Source organism: Pituophis catenifer, unplaced genomic scaffold, assembly GCF_029215685.1.
Source record: "Pituophis catenifer annectens isolate HBS135680 unplaced genomic scaffold, rPitCat1.0.hap2 SCAF_1, whole genome shotgun sequence".
Taxonomy (NCBI): Eukaryota; Metazoa; Chordata; class Lepidosauria; order Squamata; family Colubridae; genus Pituophis; species Pituophis catenifer.
Genome location: NW_027256881.1, coordinates 15,299,788 through 15,321,460, shown reverse-complemented (window position 1 = coordinate 15,321,460; position 21,673 = coordinate 15,299,788). Strand labels below are relative to the sequence as shown.

The window sequence follows — 21,673 nt, the reverse complement described above, 5'->3', positions numbered from 1 at the left end:
TTGGGATCAAAAGAACTTGTCTAGCCGAACCCGGAGAGAGCTTTACTGATTTTGTCTCGTGTCAGAAATGCAGGAACTAGAAAGGGGAAAAATATTAATTACATTTAAAAACATTAAAAGCTTTAATAAAAGCATAGATTTATATAGTTCTAGCCCAGTGCCTGGCTACATTAATGGCAAGGATATTTGTGACCAGCAAATGTTATGTATGTTGGTCCCAGGGGGCACTGTAAAAGATGGATAGTTGTTTGAATATGTGACATTTATTGCCACATTCGCACTAAATGTCCTGTGAGAGAAGCCCCCATTTTTCCAGGTGGTCTTTAGTCCTAGCCAAACCAGTGTTCAGTCTATTTAAACATCTCCAAAACGTCCATTTCTCTTCCAAACCTCCAGGCAACTCCTTAAGCGGTTCTATCCAATTACAAAGATTTTTTAACTTGAAGTTTCCATCTTTTTAATTGTTAATTGTTCTTTTTGAGGTGTAAGAACAATCTTACCCAGGCTTAGGGCCCGGGTATTTACGAGACCACCTTCTGCCACCGATAACCTCCCACCGACCAATCCGCTCCACAGAGAGGGTCTCCTCAGGGTGCCGTCGGTCAAGCAATGTCGACTGACGACCCCCAGGGGGAGAGCCTTCTCTGTGGGGGCACCCGCCCTCTGGAACGAGCTACCTCCAGGAATACAACTGATCCCGGACCTCCATACTTTCCGCCGAGCTTTGAAGACCTTCTTATTTCAGCAAGCTGGGCTGGCTTAAAATTTTAATGGGCTATTTTATGGGTAAAGGGTTTTAAAATTTGGGGAAGCCAAACTGATCTAATTCTGTTTTAATTTATTTTAATTTATTTTAATTTTTATACTGTATGTATTTTAATTTTGGCTGTTCACCACCCTGAGTCCTTCGGGAGAAGGGCGGTATACAAATCATAATAATCATTTAATCATCATCATCATCATCATCATCATCATCATCATCATCATCACCTTTGCGGCCTCTGACCCGATGCCGATCTCAACTGGCTCCTTGGTTCTCTGAGGAGCTGAGAGAGATGAAGCGTCGGAAAAGATGCCTAGAGAGCATTTGGAGGACTAGTCAATCCGATTCCGACCGGACACAGGTGAGGTCTTATATCAAGACCTACCTAGTGGCGATAAAAGCGGCAAAATCTAACCATTTTTCCGCTCTTATCACATCTGCAGAGAACCGCCCAGCCGCCCTGTTTAGGGTGACCCACTCCCTTCTTCGGGGGGGAGTGCGGGAAGATCCCTTGCAGGGTCGTGCTGAGGATTTTGTGCAATTCCTGCACGATAAAGTTGCTCGGATTCGGGATGGCTTGGACTCCGATTGGATGAGTCCACGGGAGGAGACGAGGGCAGGTCTTGAGAATGTTATCTAGGAGGAGTTTGATCCTGTGGCTCCCGAGGATGTGGACAGGGTTCTGGGTAAGATTAGTGCCGCCACGTGTTTATTGGACCCGTGTCCCTCCTGGTTGGTACTGGCCTCCCGGGAGGTTACACGAGGCTGGCTCCAGGGGATTATAACTGCTTCTTTGAGCGAGGGTGCCTTTCCTGCCGCCTTGAAAGAGGCGGTAGTGAGGCCCCTCCTCAAGAAGCCTTCCCTGGACCCGGCTGAATTAGCCAACTATCGTCCGGTCTCCAACCTTCGTTTTGTGGCGAAGGTTGTTGAGAGCGTGGTGGCACGACAGCTTCCCCGACACCTGGATGAAGCTATCTATCTGGACCCGTGCCAGTCGGGCTTCAGGCAGGGGCACAGCACAGAAACGGCATTGGTCGCGTTGGTGGATGATCTCTGGAGGGCTCGGGACAGGGGTTGTTCCTCTGTCCTAGTCCTATTAGACCTCTCAGCGGCTTTTGATACCATCGACCATGGTATCATGCTGCGGCAGTTGAGGGGGTTGGGAATAGGGGGCACCGTTCTGCGGTGGTTCTCCTCCTTCCTCTCCAACCGCTCGCAGTTTGTGTTGGCAGGGGGACAGAGGTCGACCTCGAGGCATCTCGCATGGGGAGTGCCGCAAGGGTCGGTCCTCTCGCCCCTCCTGTTCAACATTTATGTGAAGCCGCTGGGTGAGATCATCCGTGGTTTTGGGGTGAAGTGTCACCTGTACGCTGACGACACTCAGCTGTACATCTCCACCCCAGACCACCCCAACGATGCCCTTGATGTGATGTCTCGCTGCCTGGAGGCAGTGCGGGTCTGGATGGGGAGGAACAGGCTCAGACTCAACCCTTCCAAGACCGAGTGGTTGTGGCTTCCGGCGTCCCGATATAGTCAGCAGGTGCCATCGCTGACTATTGGGGGTGAATCTTTGCCCCCCACAGAGAGGGCTCGCAATCTGGGTGTCCTCCTGGATGCACGGCTGTCTTTAGAAGAACATATGACGGCTGTGGCCAGGGGGGCCTTTTATCAGGTCCGCCTGATTCGCCAGTTGCAGCCCTTTCTGGATCGGGACGCCCTGCGCACAATCACTCACGCCCTTGTTACCTCCCGGTTGGACTACTGCAATGCTCTCTACATGGGGCTCCCCTTGAAGAGCACTCGGAGGCTCCAACTGGTCCAGAATGCGGCCGCGCGGGTGGTTATGGGCGCAACTCGTTGTGCCCACATGACACCCCTCCTGCGCGAGCTGCACTGGCTCCCAGTGGTCTTCCGGGTGCGATTCAAGGTGTTGGTTACCACCTTTAAAGCGCTCCATGGCATTGGACCCGGGTACCTTCGAGACCGTCTTCTGCCACCAATAGCCTCCCACTGACCAGTCCGCTCCCACAGAGAGGGTCTCCTCAGGGTGCCATCGGCCAAGTCATGTCGGCTGGCGACACCCAGGGGGAGGGCCTTCTCTGTGGGAGCCCCAGCCCTGTGGAATGAACTGCCCCCGGAAATTCGTAAGATTTCTGACCTCCGGGTATTTCGCTGCGCACTCAAGACCCTATTGTTCCGCCAGGCTGGGTTAGCAACATAATTTTAAATTGGATGTTTTAAATTTTTGGGGTTTTAAATTAAGCCAAATTTATTTAATATTTTTAAATTATTTTAAATTGATGTTTATTCTGTTTTAGGCTGTACACTGCCCTGAGTCCTTCGGGAGAAGGGCGGTATAGAAATAAAATTATTACTATTATTATTGTTATTATTATTATTATTATTATTATTATTATTATTATTATTATTATTATTATCATCATCATCATCATCTCCTTGGGGCAATCTAAAGAGCTCCTTCTTAATTTCCATCTTTTTGTGGGGAAGACTTGGCCAATTAATGGGTGTGCTGAACCATATAACCCCTTTTCATATTCCATGTCTTGTGCTCCTCCTAACGCATGTAAGAACTTTACTTACAGTATAAGGATACAAAATTAGTTAAATTCCTAAGAAAATTTCTCCATGTTTTTCTCTGTTATGCTCCTTATTTTGTGATGATCTATCATTGTTTTTTTTTTTAATTATTTATTTATTTAAGAAAATTTATATGGCCACACAACTCACTGGGCTTACAAAAGCCTTTTCTTTAGCAGTTTGTCAAATAAATGATTGTTTTGTTTGAAAGCTGTGCAGTCATAGACCCTGAAACCTCATCCCCTTGGATCAGGGGTGGGTTCTACTTACCTTTACTACCAGTTCGCAACAGGAAGCTTCTACGCATGACGACATCCGGGGCGCTGGGTGGAGCGTCCAGCCGGTTTTACTACCGGTTCTTGCGAATCGGTCCAAACCGGGGGCAACCCACCACTGCCTTGGATGGTAGCTATCCTAATTGTTTTCTCCTGCCTTGCCGGAGTTGTTCTGACCCAGCCTTAGCAGAAGCAAGAAACAGACTCCTTGTCACGAAAAAACCCTCTTTATTTACCTCTTGTGAATTAATTGCATTCACCCACTGAAAAGTCCAGGCAATAGTTCTTCAAGGAGTTAACTGCAGTAACAGATCTTATCAGTTCCTTGCGATAATTGCAAGGCCGTGAGCTGCAAATTTGTGGCACAAAACACAATGAGCAAAATCTTCAGAAATATGAACTGTTGTCTCCTATGACAACCACTCCTCTTTCCTTCTATTTATTCCCCAGCCAGGGAGGGGACATTCAGAGTCCATGTGTCCTTTGCTTCCTGAGTCGACTCCTTGTCCTCCATTGTTCACCTCTCCTAACTGCTCTGCACATAAGTGCATCTGGAACAGGCCCTAGCTATTCTTCCTCCTCACTCATCTCAGCCTCCAAAGGCAGCCGCCTCTGCCTTTGGTGGCTGGGAAATGTTGGACAGCCCTGGCTCTATCTCTGCGTCTGATGCAGAGCATCCATTAGAGCCTTCCCCAGACTCCAGAACTGGCCTAAGTTCCTCCCCAACTTCCTCATTGTCCGAGTCTGCCGCCAGCTCCGCTGGCATCTGGCAGGCCACAACAGGAGTCTTACAAAAAAGAGTTCAGAAGCCAGCAAGCAGGAAAAGGGCATCCAGACCAGACCAGGCTTCTTACTGGTGAAATGTTCTCTGTACCATGCAGTGGTGTTGTATGACCACATTTGTTATTTTAATAAAACATTAATGGTTCAATGATTTTTTTAAAGGACAGCAGGTAGCGAAAGGAACTGGGGAGGAAAAAAAAATAGTTGGAGGCTGCACATTTGAAATCTTAAGGAGAGATGCAAAGTTTTAAGTATATCAGTATGACATCTCGGATCCAATTCAAAGTGCTGGTTTTGACCTTTAAAGCCCTTCATGGTATGAGGTCAGGTTATCTGAGGAACCACCTCTGCCCGATTACATCTGTTTGTTTCAAAAGAATCCACTGGTTCTTGTCCCTCGGGAAATTACATTCAGCGAGTCCAAGGAGGAGAGCCTTCTCTGCCATGGCACTTGCCTTATATGGAACATTCTCTTCCTTGAAGTGAGAACAGTTCCATCCCTCCTTATTTTTGAGAAGTCCCTCAAGACCTGGCTTTGTCATCAACCTTAAGGGTCGCGGGACCGGTCAGATCTTGAAGTGACTCCATTGCTGAACAAATCTTGTTAGTGCGGGTTTAATATAACTGCAGTTGACATATTTATACTTTTTTTTTGTTTGCTATATGTTGCCCACTGTCATGTCTTGTGAGATGAGTGGCCATATAAATTTGGTAAGTAAATAAGTAAATAAAGCTATTAAGCAGTGGAACAGCCTCCTTGAAGGATTTGCAGTAACTCTATCAATATTTTTAAACAAAGGCTAGATAGCCAGTTGCCTGGGATGAGATTCCTATCTTGGGCAAAGAGTTGGACTAGATCAGGGGTGTCAAACTCAAGGCCTGCGGGCCAGATTTGGCCCATGGAGTGCTTAAATCTGGCCCATGGGGCCGGCCTGGAAATATCAAAGGACTGGCCTGGGTGTCTCTGGCAGCTAAAATGGGCTTTGTGCAGCCTCCCCGTGCCTCGTTTTCAACCTGCATGGCCTCCTGCAGCACTCTGCTGGCCAAAAACAGGGGGCCAAAAACGGCTCCATGGGGGCCTTGTGGCCCATTTTTGGCCAGTAGAGTGCTGCTGGAGGCCGGGGATGGCAAAAACGAGGCTCAGGGGAGCCACACATCCACCCCCACATCCCTTTTTGGCCAGCAGGGTGCTGCAGGAGGCGCCCCCTCCCCCCACCAGCCCACGACACCCTGGTCTAGATGATCTCCAAGATCCCTTCCAGTCCTGATTCTATGATATTCAGTATTTTTGACCAGAGATCTTATAAATAATCTGTTAAAAATAGTTTGTTCATGAGAGCTAAACACTGAAGGCCAAATTTGAATAAATCAATCTTTACTTAGCAAACTCCTTGCTATTGTATAAATTTCAGCCATACTAATTACCAACCTCTTTAATTACTACTGATCCAAGGAGAATTGCTCTTTCTAATAATTATAATAATAAAACTGGCAGCTAGTAGCAACAAATAAAAGTTTGAGTGGGCAATGTGTAATGGGACAATTCACCCCGGCCAGCTAGCCCCAGTCAACCCGCCCCAATGTCTTGCTGCAGCCAACTCACTGTGAGACATCTCGCTGTGGCATAATTCAGTTGTCTCTGTCTTGAGTTATCCTGCGTTGAATTGTCCCATGGTGAGTTATCCTGCAGTGAGTTAGCCACGGGGAGTCAGCCATGGAAAATTGTCCTAGACCCTGGGTAATGAGTAGGCAGTGTAAGATGCAGTTCTTATGTAGCCTGTCAAATGCCTTCTTAAGTTGGCCACAGTTGGATGGGATAGAGAATTTTGGACTTTCTTCAGTTAGAAGAAAGAAATCTAACCAGTTTCTTTATGTGGAAGGAGATTACTATTTATCTTTCACCTTTGATAGCAAAATATCTGGACAGTTTCTTTGCTACTTAAAGGAATTATTTGATTCCAGCTGCCTGAATCCTAGATTCAATATTTCTAGCATCCTTCAATTTTGGGACCTGGATCATAGAAGATGCTGCAAATTAATCTGTGTGATGAAACGTGTGAGGCATACTAGCCTTGGGGACTCATCAGTATTTATTTGTTTATTCCTTTTGCTTGTATCTAGTTAGGTTGGTAAGATAATGAAGAACTTAGCAGGAATTGTTTTTTGGCTTTGAAGGCCTTTATTCAAACAATTCTGCTGTATAATAAGCTTGACTTTATTTCTCTCTCTCTCTCTTTCTCTCTCTCTCTCTCTCTGTTTGGAGCAAAAGGAGTTTTTAGCTAGAACAGGAAATGAGCCTATTCAGCCACCCAGACTGCTAAATCCTGATATAAAGACCATATGGAAGGGGGCAGCCCAGAGGTGATGTGCACTAATTATTGCAACATGCATCAACTTGATTGATTTGAATCCAAGATAATGCTGACACCTCAACCTAGTCTGTTTCCCTTCTCCCATGTGCTTAGAAGTTCAAAGACGAGGATCTTCTCTGGGGAGGCTAAAATGTCCCCAATCAACTTTGAATCTTGGCACCAATTTGATGCAGCCAGCTAATGACAACTGTTTTACGTTTGCTCATATAAATGTCAACCCTGTCTTCTGTCCTTTTTAGATACAGATTCTTTTTATGTTTTAAAGGAATAGCAGCAATTCACCAAGGACGACAATTGCTCTACCTGGTTATTCTGGGAAGAGTTGTTTGCAAGCTGTGACTTTGTGGTAGTTCAGGATATATATATAAGGTCAAATGTACTTTCCTTAGCATATTTTTTTTTCTAGAATGAAGCATCTAGCTTTTATGAAGGTATGCTTAAGGGTACGTCCATATTACCTGCAGTTTCACGTAATACAAAAAACATCAAGAGAACTGATTTAAGCGGTTCTGCTTAAGGATGTTCCTGCTGCCACTATTTGCTTCTTCTCATAGAAACTGGTCTTCATAGCTATTCTTTAGGTTCTCTAATAATTGTACGAAAATGTTTAGGCCTGTCTTTTAGGCTTGTATTTTTCATTGACTACCTAAGCCAGGGGTGTCAAACTCAAGTCCCGCAGGCTGGATCCGGCCCGCGGGTGCTTAGAACTGGCCCATGGGGCTGCCTTGGAAACAGTGAAGGACCAGCACGCTGCACGCTCCCCAGCTCCATTTTCAGCTGCAATGGCCTCCTGCAACCCTCTGCCAGCGAAAATGGAGCTCCCCTTTTACTGGCAGAGCGCTTGGGCCACCACAGGTGCCCCTGACACGAGTGATGTTGAGCTGGCCACGCTCACCCTGGCCATATCCACCCAGCCAGGGGTGAAATCCAGCAGGTTCTGACAGGTTCTGGAGAACCGGTAGCAGAAATTTTGAGCAGTTCGGAGAACCTGTAATGGAAATTTGGAGTAGTTCAGAGAGCCGGCAAATACCACCTCTGGCTGGCCCCAGAGTGGGGAGGGAATGGAGATTTTGCAATATTCTTCCACTAGGAGTGGGGTGGGAATGGAGATTTTGCAGTATCCTTCCCCTGCCACGGTCACCAAGCCATGCCCACCAAGCAACACCGCGCTCACCAAGCCATGCCCACAGAACTGGCAGTAAAAAAATTTGGATTTCACCACTGCACCCAGCCCCCCAAGGTAAAACACAACCCTGATGTGGCCCTCAATGAAATCGAGTTTGACACTCCTGACCTAAGTTAAATACAGATTCATATTAAACATGAATATAGCATAATTTTGGATGCCCTTCACTTTCTTTGGCACACTTTCTTTGGAAACAATAACAGCTTGCAGATATGTCTTGTAGTCCACTAAGCTAAATTCTTGCTTTTGGAGTTTTTTCTTACTCTTTCTTGCCCAATTTTTCTTGCCCAGAATTATTGCCAAGTTTCTTTGCATGCATTGTTTTTTTGAGATTTCCCATTATGCTTAATTCTGGGTACTGTGAATGCCATTCCAAAAACCTTTACCTTTCTCCTCTCTAATTAAAGAATTTCAGACATTAGCTTTTTGGATATGTTTATATTTAGCTGAATGCATTCTGTCTTCTACCTGCAAAATGTTTCCTCTGCCACTGGTTACTACAACATAATCTCAAAGCATAATAGAACCAACCCCGTTCTTAATGCTTAAGTGCAAGGAGAAGTGAAAAAATTCCACAAGCAAGCATATAAGGGGTTCATTAAACATATACTTTGATCAGAATTTATAAGCCTATGTAAACAACTGTAGCTTTTATAGCTAATTGTTTCTAGATCAATCCTGTGTGAATATATCTTAGTTCCTTCTAAGAATCCAAGAAACCAGAAATGTTGAAAATATCTATTTTTGAATATATCAAATAGTATACATATTTAAAATTGGGTGGAATTTTCGTGTCACTTTCGGCATCTTTGTCCTGCTTGTGATTATTTCTGCATTTATTTACCGCATTTTATGCTGCTCATTCATATATTTATAGAATGCATGCATCTCAATTTCAAGACCTTTAGGCAGTATATAAGCACAAGGTAACATAGCCAATAAAATAACACAATAATACAACAAACCCAAAGGATAACCATATATAATTACAGTAATGCTTGCATTTGTTGCCAGTAAATATAAAACAGCAAATTCCAAAGATCTGTCAGAACAGTTAAATTTATACAGACTCTCAGAATGCTATTGGGAGGGGGGGGGGTCACTTAAGCCTTTGGGGGTGAGTCATTCCAGGAAGGGTGGTGGTGGCTGCCACACAGGTTGCCTTTTTTTAGGCCCTCTCCTTTCTAACCTCTCAGCAAGTGTTCTCTGGCTGGGAATCTTGGCACTGTATACTCACTTTTCTCTTTCAGACAATATTGTAGAGCAGGGAGATAAAAACTGCATGGGATACCAAGATGCATCAGTCCCTGGATCCATCCAGTTTAGTAATTTATATTTTGCAGAGCTCAGCTATAGTCGTCTATTCTGGCACAGCATGCTAATTATCAGTGGATTAAACTGACCTCGCTTAGTTGATATTTTGATTTAGGTATTTATTTCCTCCATTATCTTTGTAAAAAGAAACATTTTTTTTTACATTATTTATTTTGGAATCTTATTGCCTGGCCTTTTGCCTATTTCTCCATTTTGGTCAACATTTGATTGTGTTCCTTGCCTACTAGATAATCCCAGTTTTCTTATCATGCAAAATTTCATTTAGCATTTCCCCATTTTCAGCCACCAATCTGGAAAGAAGAGCTTTTATATGGTTGGGTATCCAAATCATAGTTCCTTTGCTTTTTCAGCTTCATTACTTTGCCTGCACTGCAAATTACAATAGCTATCAGGCTCTCAAAAGAGGATTTTACAAGAAAGAGAAAAAAGATCTGGAATTCATTTCCAAGTGCTTGACACAAAGTTGGAGCATTTGGCACAACAGATGTTTAATTCAACTAGCATGGGCAGTGGTCTTGAATGCTCTGGCTTGTAGTTCTATAAATATTTAAAGGCCGTATCCTCTTAAGCCTTGGCTTACAAAAGTGGCCATGATACCTTGCCATTCTCATGAACAATATTTCAACTTTGGATTCAGTTAAATGTACATCATGCTTTGTTCATTTTATTGAGAGGCTTCACAAATGTCAATTATACTTTATGACCATTCCCAGCACAGTACATGTAATGAAACTTCCTCCCATCTATTATCTGCAACCTAAGGTTTATTTATTGATTTATTATATAGAATAGAATAGAATAGAATAGAATAGAATAGAATAGAATAGAATAGAATAGAATAGAATAGAATAGAATAGAATTCTTTATTGGCCAAGTGTGATTGGACACACAAGGAATTTGTCTTTGGTGCATATGCTCTCAGTGTACATAAAAAGACAAGATACACTCGTCAAGAATCACAAGGCACAACATCCAGTGACAGTCATATGCTACAATAAACAATCAAATCATACTAGGAAACAATCAATATCAATATAAATCGCAAGGATACAAGCAGCAAAGTTACAGTCATGCAGTCACAAGTGGGAGGAGATGGGCGATAGGAACGATGAGAAGACCAATAGCAATAGTAATGCAGCCTAGTGTGAATAGTTTGACAGTGTTGAGGGAATTATTTGTGTAGCAGAGTGATGGCGTTTGGGGAAAAAACTGTTCTTGTGTCTAGTTGTTCTGGTGTGCAGTGCTCTATAACGTTGTTTTGAGGGTAGGAGTTGAAACAATTTATGCCTTAGGCTTAGGACCTGGTTATCTACAGGATCGCCTACTACCACCAATAGCCTCCCACCGGCTGGTACACTCTCATAGAGGGGGGCTCTTCCGGGTGCTGTCGGCCAAACAATGTCAACTGGTGGCCCCTAGGGGGAGAGCCTTCTCTGTGGGGACACCTACTATCTGGAATGAGCTCCCCCCAGAGATACGGAGGATCCCAGATCTGCGCATCTTCCGCCGCGCTCTTAAGACCTTTTTATTCCACCAGGCGGGCCTGGCCTAATCTTTTCCCTTTTTCTTTTTAATATGAAAATTTTAATCTGTTTTTAAAATGACTGGGGTGTTTTAATTTGTCTGGGCCAAATTGTTTAATTTGATTTTATCCTGTTTTTAAATTTTGTATTTATTGTTTGGCTGTTCACCGCCCTGAGTACTTCGGGAGTAGGGCGGTATACAAATCAAATAAAGAGAAAGGGAAAGAGAAAGATTCGGAAAAAACTGTTTTTGTGTCTAGTTGTTCTGGTATGCAGTGCTGTATAGCGTCGTTTTGAGGGTAGGAGTTGAAACAGTTTATGTCCAGGATGTGAGGGGTTTGTAAATATTTTCACAGACCTCTTTTTGACTCGTGCAGTATACAGGTCCTCAATGGAAGGCAGGTTGGTAGTAATTGTTTTTCCTGCAGTTCTAATTATCCCCTGAAGTCTGTGTCTGTCTTGTTGGGTTGCAGGACCAAACCAGATAGTTATAGAGGTGCATATGACAGACCCAATAATTCCTCTGTAGAAGGAATATGTAGAATATGAAGAACAGTATGCTCATGCTCCTGGCCGAGATCATTGTTGGAAATTCGGCTACACGTAATTCTCGTAGTAACATATAATGGGTAACTTCATAGGAACAAGTTTACTTAGTGGGTGCGCCCTAGTGAGATAGCCTTAGACCTTATTTTAGTATCTTTTTAGCATCAGGGAAAGGCACTTTTATTCTTCCATGACTTCTACTGTAACTCTAATGCTTTAATATTCATGCAGCAATGGAGTTTTTAAGTTTATTTTCTTTCTGCTGTTTACCACTTCATTTATTTTTATTTTATTTTTATTTATTTATTTATTTATTTGTCAAGCATGTATGAGAAAATAAGTATAAGAATAAACATAACATATAAACATGTAAGTATAAACAGGTATAAGTATAAACGTAAGAAATGACTATGAATAAACGGGGACAGTAGGACAGGGATGGTAGGCACGCTGGTGCACTTATGCACGCCCCCTTTACGGACCTCTTAGGAATGGGGTGAAGTCCACGCTAGACAGTTTAAGGTTAAAGTTATGGGGGTTTGAGGATGTAACAACAGAGTCAGGTAGGGCATTCCAGGCATTGACCACTCTGTTGTCGAAGTCGTATTTTCTGCAATCAAGTTTGGAGCGGTTTACTATGAGTTTGTATCTATTGTTTGCCCGTTTATTATTGCGGTTGAAGTTGAAGTAGTCATTGACAGGTAGGACGTTGTAGCAGACAATTTTATGTATTTTTGTATTTATGTTTATATGCTTTTATATCAATTTTGAGAGCCAATATCATGTAATAGTTAATAGATCATTCCTAGTCCAGTTAAGGTGCTGGACTAGGAATGGGTTGAACTTCAGCCATGGAAGCCAGCTGGATGATTTTGAGCCAATCAACTCTACTCTGGGAAGTAAAAACCATCTATCTACTAACTTGCCCTGGACCAATATGGTAGCTTACTCTTCGAAACCATTAATGAAGTATATAAGATTAGGATCAGGGTTTTTTAAACATTATAAACATTAAGCTATATTAATATAGCTTAAGAAAGCTATATTATGAAGTACAATGTGTACATTTTTCAAATAAATAATGCAGAATGCTAGAAAATTACAGTGGGAAAAAAAATAGAAAACCAAGGAAGGGTTTGAGACTCTTGAAAGAGATATGACTGGGTGGCGGAAATCTTGCATAATGTATTAGGTTAAAAGTCCCATTTTTAACTGTATTACCTAGGTTTTTCTCCTTCTCCTACCCTGAATTAAGGGATTACAGAGTCATAAAAGCTTGATCACAGAATATCAGAGGTAAATGAATCTCTCTCTCTCTGTATGTATGTCTGTGTGATGTGTAGGGAAGAAGTAGGACTGAAGATCAATAAAGTATTTTCATGGAATTTGCCATAAATTCTAACAGTTTCAAACAGTTTAAACAAATGGTTGTAAGTTGAGGACTACCTGTATCTTCACACAGTCCTTGGCATACTAGGAAATACTGTAGCAGGGATATCTGATGGAATCATTTGAACCATGCTAAAGCAGAAATCTGCTTCCACGAGCGGCGTGACTGGTTGGGAAAATACCAGGCTCCAAAGACGAATCATCTCTGGGGGAGGGGTTTTCAGACCGGATCTGTCCTGTAGGGACAGTGAAGAAGGAGAGGCAGCTCGGTAGCTATAGAGGAACAGGCAAGTTCCTCGGAAAGCCCAAGAAAACTCTTCGATCCGGCAATGGGGGGCGGCAATCAATGCGAATCGCCATGAAGCCGGAGCATCCGGAATAAGTGTTGTGCAGGAGTAAAGATTTGGACAGAGTACTGGTATCGGATGAGTGATTGGTCAACTCACTGGTAATAAAAGAAAAATTGGAAAATTTTAGAATTACCCCAGTGTGGAAATAGCGGCTAAATAGCGACAGGGGAGACAACTGATAGAGAAAAAATACGGAAGTGACAAGCGCTCTATAGGAGAACCCGACTAAAGATTTAAAGTTGAATATGAATGAAAATGTGAAGTTGGAATTTGGACTTTTCAGATTTGGATTGGATTATAAACAGATTGGTTGGATATAAAAATTAAAGGAGAAATGAAAGGGGGAATAAATTTAGAATTGTAAGATTTAACAGATAAGATGAATGTTAGAAAAAAGATAAAAGTGATACTAATTAAGTGATTTAAAATAATGGGAAATTATAGAGATGTATGAAGTAAATGAAATAAGATTTATGTTTGATGTTTTATGTTTTAAACATGCTCTATTGAAAATTTGAGAAATTGAAAGAATTGTCAAAGTTTTAAGTGCAGTGTTAGAGGTTTATAAAATGATAAGTTGTAATAATATGAATAAATTTAATTGGAGGAATTGTAATAAATTGGAATATTTTAAACTATATATTTGAAATGTAATCAAAAAAAGAAAGAAGGTGAATTAAGATTAAAATAAGAAGTAATTAGATTGGGGGCAATTAGAAATGATTAAGCTGTGAATTATAAATATATATTGTTAACAATTAAAAAGATAAGAATTTTGAGAAAGATATTTAATAAATGAAAGAAAGGTCGGGGTTGCCTGGACACCATAGTGAAAATATTAAATTGAAAATCTATACAGCAATAGAGAGAGATGGAAGAAGAAGTAGAGAGATGGGAGAGAAGGGGAGAGAGGGATAGAAGAGGGGGAGGAAGAAAAGGAAGGGGAAATCAGAGTAGGAGAGAGGGTTAGTCAGGGAGGAAGAAAGGAGGAGAAGGAGAAAGGAAGGGGAAGTAGTAAGGAGCAGGAGAAGAGGGAAAGAAAGTAAGAAGGAAGTGAGGGAGAGGGAAGAGACTGAGAAGAAAGATTGTTGTATAACAAAAAAGAGGAAATGGAAGAAAGGCAACCCCGAACACACATATGAATATATGAAGATAAAGAAGAAATTGTTAAAAAATAAAAGAGAATAAATGTGAACAAACAGGAAAATTAGAATTTGAGAGCGAATGAAGACGTTGTTTATATATAAAAATAAATATAGAAATATTGAGATATGAATTAAAGAAAAAATAGGGAAAAAAGGAAGATTTTGGCAAAAATTGTAATTGAGTAAAATGTATTTGAACTTGAAAAATTGTATAAGATAAGAAATGGCCAATACTCTGTTCAAAAAAAGATGCGGGTGAATGTGGGGGGGGGGATCAATAAAACTTGATTCCAAAAAAAAAAAAAAGAAAGAAAGAAATCTGCTTCCAGCTTTCCCTCTTAGAGAATACAGGTTGACCTCAGATTACAACCACTTATTCAGCGGCTGTTCAAAGTTACAACAGAGTGATGAATGAAGGAGACTTATGACCAATCCATAAAGTTGTGACTGTTAACAACATCCCTGCGGTCATGTGATTGGAATTTTAGCATTTGGCATCCAACTCACAATTACTATAGTTGCAGCATCCTGCAGTGATATCAACGCCATTGGTTACCTTCCATTCTGTCTTCGCACAAGCAACTGGGAAACTGGCAGAAGATGGGTCTTGCTGTTTTTTTGCCTGCCTCTATAGTCCCTGCCTGAAGCACCTGCCCACCCACCCACCCACTTCATAGCACCTATAGCACTTGCTCATCTGCCCACCCATGCCTCTGCTTGCTTGTGCTCTATAGCACCCATTCATAGCACTGCCTGCTGGGTTGTTTGCCTGGGAATCCCACTTCTTCCCACATTGTTATGTGAGGGCCTTGTTTAATGACCTACATATTCCTGGGGCTTTGACAGCAATTGGGATGGTTGTTGCTAAGCAATTCAGTCACATGACATCAAGCTTTACAACCACATCCCAATTGCCTTTGTAACTTGAGGACTGCTTGCAAGGATGGGGCCTGAAACTAAGTGGATGGAGAGCATTTGTATGTGGGCATGCTCTCCTCTTCCTCATGATTATTGTTGAGGATATTTGTGAATTTATATGACCATCTATTTGAAATGATTTTTAGCCTATTGGAATCTGCTGTATCTAAGTTGCACCTGTTTGAGGAGTATTTTGGAACAAAGGCCTGAAACATGCTTAAGCTTTTAACGAGAAACTCAGCCTGGGGTTGTTTTGTCTCTCTCTCTCTCTCTCTCCCTCCCTCCCTGTTTGTAGGTCTATCTGTCTGTCTGCCTGTCTGTCTTGTTTTCAGCTGTTGTATGAATAAAGTGGAAATTAGGGGGAGAAAACCCATGTGCTTCCCGAAGTCCTTGGAGAAACAGTCAAATCCAGGGGTGCTATTCAGCAGGTTCTAACCGGTTCTGGAGAACTGGTAGCAGAAATTTTGAGTAGTTCAGAGAACCGGCAAATACCACCTCTGGCTGGCCCCAGAGTGGGGTGAGATTTTGCAATATCCCAGATACCACCTCTGGCTGGCCCCAGGAGTGGGGAGGGAATGAGGATTTTGCAGTATCCTTCCCTTGGAGTGGGGTGGGAATGGAGATTTTGCAATATCCTTCCCCTGCCACACCCACCAAGCTACACCACGTCCACCAAATCACGCCAACCAAGCCACACCCACAGAACCGGTAGTAAAAAAATTTGAATTCCACCACTGGTCAAATCAAAATCATAATTATAGAATTATGGAAAAATAGAATTATCTGGAATGAAACTATGTACAGAAACTAATGTATTAATTTAGATGGAAGAAAACATATTGACAACTATTCTAAATCCTTTATTGCTTGCTTTTCTCCTCTTGTTTTATTTCTGTGTCCCAGTATGGGTAAAGAAGATTCCGCCAGGTGAGAAACCCAGCTTTGGAAACTCGGATGTTAAAATGGCCTCATTTTATTGACATTGTAGTGTTCTAAGTTGCATCCCAGGCTTTCCCTCCAAGTTTCCTTACCTGAGGTAATAAACCTGCAGTCCTTGGCCTAACATTGTCAGCCTTGGGGTGGTGGTGGTGGTGAGTTAAGATTTATAACAAAAGAAATTTGTCTCTTTTCCAGCAAACTGCAGGGCTGAAAGGAAAAAAGTATCAGTAAAACAAAAGTGGTGAATGGATGGGGATGAGAAAAAGGCAGAGAAAAAATGGAAAAAGAGAATAAAAAAGGTTATTTATTCCTCTCTATATAAGGGATGACCACTTTTATGCCCCAGGGCCACATATGGACTTAGAAAACCTTGTGTGTGGCCCCTTGTACAAGCATACCTCATTTTATTGCATTATATTTTATTGTGCTTTGCAGATACTGTCTCTCCCTCCCTCCCTCCTTCCCTCCCTCTCTCTCTTTCTCTCTCCGTGTGTGTGTGTGTGTGTTTTACGAGACCCTCCACCAACAAAATAATTATGGCTTGCTTTGAAGGCTCAAATGATGATTAACACTGTTTAGCAATAAAGTCATTTTTTAATTAAGGTATCCACATTGGTGGATTTTTTTAGACATAATGCTATTGCTCACTTAATAGTCTACAGTTCATTGTAAACATCATTTTTATATGCCCTTGGAAACCCAACACATTTCTGTGACTCACTTTATTGCGATATTTGCTTTATTGCAGTGGTCTGGAATTGAACCCACAATATCCCCAAGGTATGCTTGTACTTCTTCAAAAGTCACCCTCCCCAACTGTAATGCTTAATGGAAGAGAAGAGAAAAATAATTCAGACAGGGAATACTATTAACCACATTTATTGAACATTTACAAATTAACATTAATTCAAATTTAAAATCACTCCTCCTTGCTCACCCACTCCTTTGTCTTGGACCTGTCTGCTTTCAAAATGGCATGAAACTCTGCTTTCAAAGTGGCACAACCCTGGCATGCCAGTCTGTGGCCGGTTACAGTCTTCAGCTTGAAAAAAGCTGCCCTGTTTATTACTGGGCATGGCAAAGACAATGAGCACCCAAGATTTGATGGAAAACATTTATGTCTGGCAGCAAAAGGACCAAAGGCAATCCAAGTTGTAACTGAGGCAAAGCAAAATCCCAGAACTGCCTCTTCTTGAGAATAAAACCAAGGAAACGATGGTTTGCTGCATTTTTAACCTTCTGCCTTACTCCGTCCAACGGTAGAGCTGGCTCTGACAGGAAACTCCCCATAGAAGCCCAGTGGTCCATTGCCTTGGCAACCTGGTGGTTCTTTTTCTCAACAAGGGACTTGTCGTTGTCGTGGCAACAGCTCTGCCAACCTCAGCCGGTTTCCTTTTCGTTGCAGGTTAATAGCAAGGAGATGGTCTCCGTCTCCGCCCATGCTTGCCTGCTATATCTTTCTCTGGAAATAGTAATTCAATTCCACCTCAAGATACTTGTCTACACTTTGAAAGTGTTTAATGATGATGCTGGGTATTCTCCTGTGTGCCTCCAAAGGACACGTCCATTGAGACTGACCTGCAGGGAACCCATTGTGTTGTTCAGAAAGGGACATTTCTTTTTCTCCTGGTTGTGCCAAGCAAAAATTTTGAGTAGAAAGTTCTGTTGCTCTTTTCCTTCTTCTTTACTTTCTTCAGTTCCCCTTTGCTCTCAGGTAGTCTGCTAGTTTCTCCACTGCCTCGACGCAGACGCTGGGGTACATGCCTTGGCAATATGTTCCGACCAGGACAAAGCTTGCTGTTTTAACTAGTATCACTCCCTCTTCTTTTGCTTTAAGGTAGATGGAGTTGCCATCTGCTCGGAAGCATTTATAATACCGGTCATAAAAGTACTGCCCTTCCTTTCGCATTTGGGCCGGGTTGTTGAAGAAGGCTTGGACAATGACTGAGGCCCAGTTCTGAATACCAAAGCCTTGCGTTGATGTCATCACATTCATGTCGGATATTCTGATAAGGGCAGCTTTGTGGACATGCTTTGTCTTGATGAGACCATCAAGCAGCAGAGTTTGTGCCTGGTTCATCTCCCTCTGAGTTTGGTAACTAAGGCTTTGGCTTCTCCCTCGAGAAAGCAAACAGTTTAGTTGCCCTGGTTTCTCCCAAGGGATTCTGGGAGCTGTAGTTTATGAAGAATGCTGAGCTCACATGCTCAACCATAGACTAGGTAAGGAGTAGAGTTAAGCCCCGCCTCTTCTATGAAATTGCAAAGTTTGTTTTATTTTTAAATCTCTTTCCTTTTTAAAGATAGAGACCCAGAGCAAAGTGTGCAAGGAGAATTTTTTCTAACAGATTGAAAAGAGAGTGGAAAATCACCCTGTGTTCTAACCTCCGTCTCTTAACCTTGTATTGACTGCACTGATGCTTGAATATAACTCCTACACTCCTTCTAATCCTGACTTAAATACCAATTGCACCTCAAAGAAAAATGACATTGAAGATGTCAAACAAAAAATAGACCACAGGGATCTATTACTTCCCTTATTGGATTTTTAGCAAAAGTAAAATGACTTATAAATTTAATTTTGGGGAGGACATAGTTTTCCTTTCCGGTAGATATGAAGTCAGAAATAAAGAATTAAGAATGATACCTCTATTAATCTTGGATCTTTTATACTGGTTCAAAAATCTGCAGAATTTATTTGATTAAAGATAAAAATGAAATACAGTAAAATTGTTCTGATTTTCTTTAATACTTCAATTATTGGTCCTTAGAAGTGCCATCCACCAAATAGACATTTCACAGTGTTTGTTCTTAAATAAAGCCATTGACATTTCTAAGCAATCTTTCTGAAACCTGTAAATAGACCAGTTGAGAAGTGCTTATTAAACAACATCAGATAGGTTTCCACAAAATTTCTGAAACCATTAGGTAGACAGATTCCCAGATGAGTCTGCCTCTGCCTGTGCAGCTTTCAAAAACAGAGTTTTTCCTTTTATATTTGAGAAAAATCTAGTTTCTTGCACTCAATATATTGATTTGGCCAAAAATATGCAATTATTGCCTTTTTGGGAGGTTAGTAGCAATAGCACTTACTTATATACCGCTTCACAGCGCTTTTTACAGCCCTCTCTAAGCAGTTTACAGACTCAGCCTATTGCCCCCAACAATCTGGGTCCTCCTGGTTGGCTGAGTCAATCTTTAGAGCGCTCCATGGCTTAGGACCTGGTTACTTACGGGACTGCCTACTACCACCAATAGCCTCCCACCAGCCGGTACGCTCTCATAGAGAGGGGCTCCTCCGGGTGCCGTCAGCCAAACAATGTCGACTGGCGGCCCCTAGGGGGAGAACCTTCTCTGTGGGGGCACCTACTATATGGAATGAGCTCCCCGCGGAGATACGGAGGATCCCGGATCTGCGCATCTTTCGCAGCGCTTTGAAGACCTTTTTATTCCACCAGGCGGGCCTGGCCTAATCTTTTTCCCTCTTTTCTTTTTAAACATGTAAATTTTAATCTGTTTTTAAAATGACTGGGGTGTTTTAATTTGTCTGGGCCAAATTGTTTAATTCGATTTTATCCTGTTTTTAAATTTTGTATTTATGTATTTTACTGTTTGGCTGTTCACCGCCCTGAGTCCTTCGGGAGAAGGGCGGTATACAAATCAAATAAAGATAAAGATAAAGATTCGGAAAAAACTGTTTTTGTGTCTAGTTGTTCTGGTGTGCAATGCTGTATAGCGTCGTTTTGAGGGTAGGAGTTGAAACAGTTTATGTCCAGGATGTGAGGGGTTTGTAAATATTTTCACAGACCTCTTTTTGACTCATGCAGTATACAGATCCTCAATGGAAGGCAGGTTGGTAGCAATTGTTTTTTCTGCAGTTCTAATTATCCTCTGAAGTCTGTGTCTGTCTTGTTGGGTTGCAGAACCAAACCAGACAGTTATAGAGGTGCAGATGACAGACTCAGTAATTCCTCTGTAGAACTGTATCAGCAGCTCCTTGGGCAGTTTGAGCTTTCTTAGTTGGTGCAGAAAGAACTTTCTTTGTTGTGCTTTTTTAATGACATTTTTGATGTTAGGTGTCCATTTTAGGTCTTGAGATATGGTAGAATCTAGAAGGTCTCTACTGTTAATACTGTCTTGTCTAGTATTGTATTATCTAGTATTGTTATTATTGTCATCATCATCTTATCCCACTTTTTTTAAATACTTGGTCAACTCAAGAAAGTGAACATACCTTATTGAATAAATATAATACAATACAAATACCTTGACTAGCTTTTTGCCATTTATGTATAACTTGGATTTGTTTGCTCTTCCCCCCCTCACATACAGCTACCTTCATCTTCACTATATTAATTTTCAATTCTGTGCTTCTTCCTGTGACATATGACATGATTGACATTTGCCGCAAAATCATTTGAGCTGCTGGCCAAAATGATGACTTCATCTGTGTACAAAAATGCACACCCATTCCTGTCACCAGCAACTGCACTGCACCTCTAACATCACAGCAAATATTCCTTATATGTAAGCTGGCTGAGGAACTCTGGGAGTTGAAGTCCACAAGTCTTAAAGTTGCCAAGGTTGGAGACCCCTGACCTAAGGGGACTTTATACCTTGTCTTGCTCCCTGCTCAAAGGCAAATCTTGATAGTACAGTGCCTTGATAGTACAGTGGTTTAGTGCACCCTGTTATTAACACAGCTGCCTGCAATTTCTGCTGGTTCGAATCTCTCCAAGGCTCAAGGTTGACTCAGCCTTCCATCCTTTCTAACGTAGGTGAAATGAGGACGCAGTTTGTGGGGGCAATAAGCTGACTTTGTATAAAATATACAAAAGAATGAAGGCTATTGCTTAACGCATTGTAAGCCGCCCTGAGTCTCCGGAGAAGGGCGGCATATAAATCAAATTAAAAAAATAAAAATAAAAAAAAATCTTCCTTTCTTTTCTTTCTTTCTTTTATTAGATTTATATACCGCCCTACTCCCGGAGGACTCAGGGCGGTGAACAGGCACAGAATAAAATACATAAATACAAAAGTTAAAAGATATAATTAAAACCAGATTAAATAATTTAGCCCAAGACAATTAAAAAATCCCAATAATTTAGAACAAATTAAAATTTTGATTTAAAAGAATTTTAAAACAGGGGAGAAAATTAGGCTAGGCCAGCTTGCTGGAATAGAAGAATCTTAAGAGCACGGTGGAAAGTGCATAGATCCGGGATCCTCCCTATCTCTGGGGGGAGCTCGTTCCAGATAGTGGGTGCCCCCACAGAGAAGGCCCTCCCCCTGGGGGCTGCCAGTCAACATTGTTTAGCTGACGGCACCCGAAGGAGCCCCTCTCTATGAGAGCGTACCGGCCGGTGGGAGGCTGCTTGTGGTAGTAGGCGGTCCCGTAAATAACCAGGTCCTAAGCCATGGAGCGCTCTAAAGGTGGTAACCAGAACCTTGAAGCGCACCCAGAAGACCACCGGGAGCCAGTGCAGCTCGCGCAGGAGAGGTGTCACACAGGAGTGCCATGTTGTTCCCATAACCACCCGCGCGGCCGCACTCT

The 21,673-nt window shown here is 42.1% G+C and overlaps 2 protein-coding genes across 2 annotated transcripts in view; one reads left to right on the top strand and one right to left on the bottom strand.

Moving 5' to 3' along the window:
* The window catches only part of COL26A1 (collagen type XXVI alpha 1 chain), a 206,033-nt gene that overhangs the window by 70,987 nt on the left and 113,373 nt on the right, over positions 1-21,673 (top strand). The window lies entirely within an intron of this gene.
* On the bottom strand, positions 17,816-18,202 carry PFN4 (profilin family member 4). The gene has a single exon (XM_070945803.1). It carries the CDS (start codon positions 18,200-18,202, stop codon positions 17,816-17,818), a length of 387 nt encoding a protein of 128 aa, XP_070801904.1.